Source organism: Cucurbita pepo, unplaced genomic scaffold, assembly GCF_002806865.2.
Source record: "Cucurbita pepo subsp. pepo cultivar mu-cu-16 unplaced genomic scaffold, ASM280686v2 Cp4.1_scaffold002150, whole genome shotgun sequence".
NCBI classification, from domain to species: domain Eukaryota; kingdom Viridiplantae; phylum Streptophyta; class Magnoliopsida; order Cucurbitales; family Cucurbitaceae; genus Cucurbita; species Cucurbita pepo.
The window spans coordinates 1-3,265 of NW_019648241.1; the positions used below are offsets into that span (position 1 = coordinate 1).

Below are 3,265 nucleotides of genomic sequence, written 5' to 3' on the forward strand. Positions count from 1 at the left end.
ATACCTAAAAACAGAAGGTTGGTTTGACGATGGTGAACGATTTTCAGTTGTTTGGGTCACCAACCCAATCAACTTGAAACTTCAGGTCGACCCATAAAGATTTCTTCAATCTAATTCAACCCAACTCAAGTATACTTTTCGTACGAGATTTTGAATCTCTAACTGTAACTATAGGAAATACCTAAAACAGAAGGTTGGTTTGAGTTAGGTTGTGAACGATTTCAGTTGTTCGTGTCACCAACCCAATGAACTTGAAATTTCGGGTCGTCCCATCAAGATTTCTTCAATCTAATTCAACCCTACTTATGTATACTTTTAGTGCGAGATTTTGAATCTCTAACTGTAAATATAGGAAATACCTAAAAACAGAAGGTTGGTTTGACGATGGTGAACGATTTTCAGTTGTTTGGGTCACCAACCCAATCAACTTGAAACTTCAGGTCGACCCATAAAGATTTCTTCAATCTAATTCAACCCAACTCAAGTATACTTTTAGTACGAGATTTTGAATCTCTAACTGTAACTATAGGAAATACCTAAAACAGAATGTTGGTTTGAGTTAGGTTGTGAACGATTTCAGTTGTTCGAGTCACCAACCCAATCAACTTGAAATTTTGGGTCGACCCATAAAGATTTCTTCAATCTAATTCAACCCAACACAGGTATACTTTTAGTGTGAGATTTTGAATCTCTAACTGTAACTATAGGAAATACTTAAAAACAGAAGGTTGGTTTGAGTTAGATTATGAACAATTTCAGTTGTTCGGGTCACCAATCCAACCAACTTGAAATTTCGGGTCGACCCATAAAGATTTCTTCCATCTAAATCAACCAAACCCAACTCAAGTATATTTTTAGTGCCAGATTTTGAATATCTAACCGTAAATATAAGAAATACCTACGGATAGAGGGTTGGTTTGGGTTAAGTTGTGAAATCTATTCCAGTTGTTCGTGTCACCAACCTAATCAACTTGAAATTTCGGGTCAACCTATAAAGATTTCTCCAATCCAATTTAACCCAACTCTTATATGCTTATAGTCCGAGATTTTGAATCTAGAACTGTAAATATTGGAAATACCTAAAAAAAAATGAAGTTTATTGTAAGGTTTGACTAAATTATATAGAAAATATTGAAGCATTTAAACTATGGGACCTATTAAAAACACAAAAATTAAACTCCATCCAACATCACAAACCTTCTTGAAGTCATATCCAGCTGCTCTGACGGCGACGTGGTGGGCCAAGTTGCCACCGGCACTATCTCCGGCGAGAAAACACCGACCAAGATCAGCTTTCGCCGGAAAAACGACAGAATCAAAGCCCATTTCATCGAGAAATTTCAAACCATCAAATCCATCTTCATAGGGAAGTGGATACCGGTGCTCGGGAGAGAGACGATAATTTACCGACACAACCACAACACGGAGGTCACGTGCAAGTCTCCGACCAAGATCATCGTACGACATCGAACTAGCAGAAAAAAACACAAACCCGCCGCCATGAAAGTACACAACAACTGGTAGACTAACATCATCAGAAACCGAAGACGGAACAAAGAGACGAAACCAGAGATTGCGAGCACGGTCGAAAACGATGTCGCGAGTCGAAACGCCGTTGTTGGGTTTAGAAGAAGGAGAGAATTTGAGGTCGAAGAGGTTTGTTAAGCAACGGTTGACAGTCATGTTAGGGCGACGACCGATGGAGGTGGCGAACGAGTGGAGACGGAGAAGGACTTGAAACTTCAATGGAAGCTTTGGAGGGTTTTCCATTGCGAGAACGGCTACTAACAACCAAATGTGTACCTTTTATAAGGGTGTGGAAACTTCTCAGTCAATTCGTTCTTGCGTTGCCTATGGCCAGACAACGTATGCTCGAGCTTCTGACCCCGGTTTAAGAAGAAAGTTTTAGAAAACGGGGCAGAGAAAATCTCTCCCAAATAACTTTTATGAGGGTGAGTTAAGCCAATTCGTTTTTGCGTGCCCTACGACCAAGCAACGTATACTCGAGCCTCTGACCCAAGTTCAAGAAGAAAGTTTTAGGAAACGAGGACAGAGAGATTTCGAAAGAGAGGTTGAGAGCAAGATTGAAATTGGTGTTATGTGTACAAGCAAAAAGGCAACAACAACGGCTTACAGTATATAACTATTCGGGTAGGGCTCGTTTTAAAAACTTTGAAGGAAGCCTGAAAGGAAAAGTCTACCGAGGACACTTTCTACTAACGGTAGGCTTAGGTTATTACAAAACGAAAACGCTGAAGGGTACGTATTTTGGTTTGTGGAGGGTTTCCAAACTAGAAAAGTGACCAAAAGACCTTCACATTTATGGCAAAAGGGCCCTAGAAGTCAATCGCTAGCCATAATGAGTATTAGGTTCCACTTGTCAAAATGTTTAGCCTTATCTAACCACACCCTCTTATTAACGCTTTGATATGCCAATAATGAGAGCGATGACATGCAAATTGGTATTGGTTTCATCGAGCTGTCGTGGTTAACAATGAACCTATACCAATTACATTGGATCAATGTTGGAAATTCATATTAAATTCTATAAAGAATCAATAAATAAACTTTGTTTGGTAACGATTTTTCTTTTAGCTTCTTTTTTTTTTTTTTTTTTTTTTTTTTTTTTTTTTTTTTTTTTTTTTTTTTTTTTTTTTTNATCAGAAATAGACACGAGGCGATATGTCAGCGAAGAGACTGAGCCTCGAAGGGGCTGGACGTAAGGTGGTGTGTCAACAAGGACACTGGGCTGAAGGGGGTGGATTGGGGGTTCCCACATAGATTGGAGAAAAATGGTATCAGAGCTAGAAATTGGGCGATGTGCCAACGAAGAGATTGAGCTCGAAGGGGGTGGACGTAAGGCGGTATGTCAGCAAGGACGTTGGGCCTGAAGGAGGTGGATTGGGGGATCCCACATAGATTGGAGAAGGGAACAAGTGTCAGCGAGAACGTTGGTCCCTAAAGGGGGTGGACTGTGAGATCTCACATCGGTTAGGGAGGAGAACGAAACAATTTTATAAGGGAGTTGAGACCTCTCCCTATCAGACGCGTTTTAAAAACCTTGAGTGGAAGTCCGAAAGAGAAAGCCCAAATAGCACAATATCTGTTAATGGTGGACTTGGACCGTTATTTCTTCATATTGTCGTTGTTAATCACGAAGGAAATAATATACATGAAAATTGACTCCTAACTTTGGATCTATTATCGACCTATGGATTCCTGCCCAATCTTTAAAAATAAGAGTAGTAAATGAGTATAAATATAT

At 39.7% G+C, this 3,265-nt stretch overlaps 1 protein-coding gene across 1 annotated transcript; it reads right to left on the bottom strand.

Moving 5' to 3' along the window:
- Positions 1 to 21: 21 nt before the first annotated feature.
- LOC111786619 (probable carboxylesterase 18) lies at positions 22 to 1,771 on the bottom strand. Its single transcript, XM_023666853.1, has one exon. It carries the CDS (start codon positions 1,768 to 1,770, stop codon positions 1,141 to 1,143), a length of 630 nt encoding a protein of 209 aa, XP_023522621.1. The 5' UTR covers position 1,771; the 3' UTR covers positions 22 to 1,140.
- Between the last annotated feature and the right edge of the window lie 1,494 nt (positions 1,772 to 3,265).

What these genes read in the sequence shown, in the direction of transcription:
- LOC111786619 (XM_023666853.1), bottom strand. Translation starts at nt 1,770, where the DNA reads ATGGAAAACCCTCCAAAGCTTCCATTGAAGTTTCAAGTCCTTCTCCGT.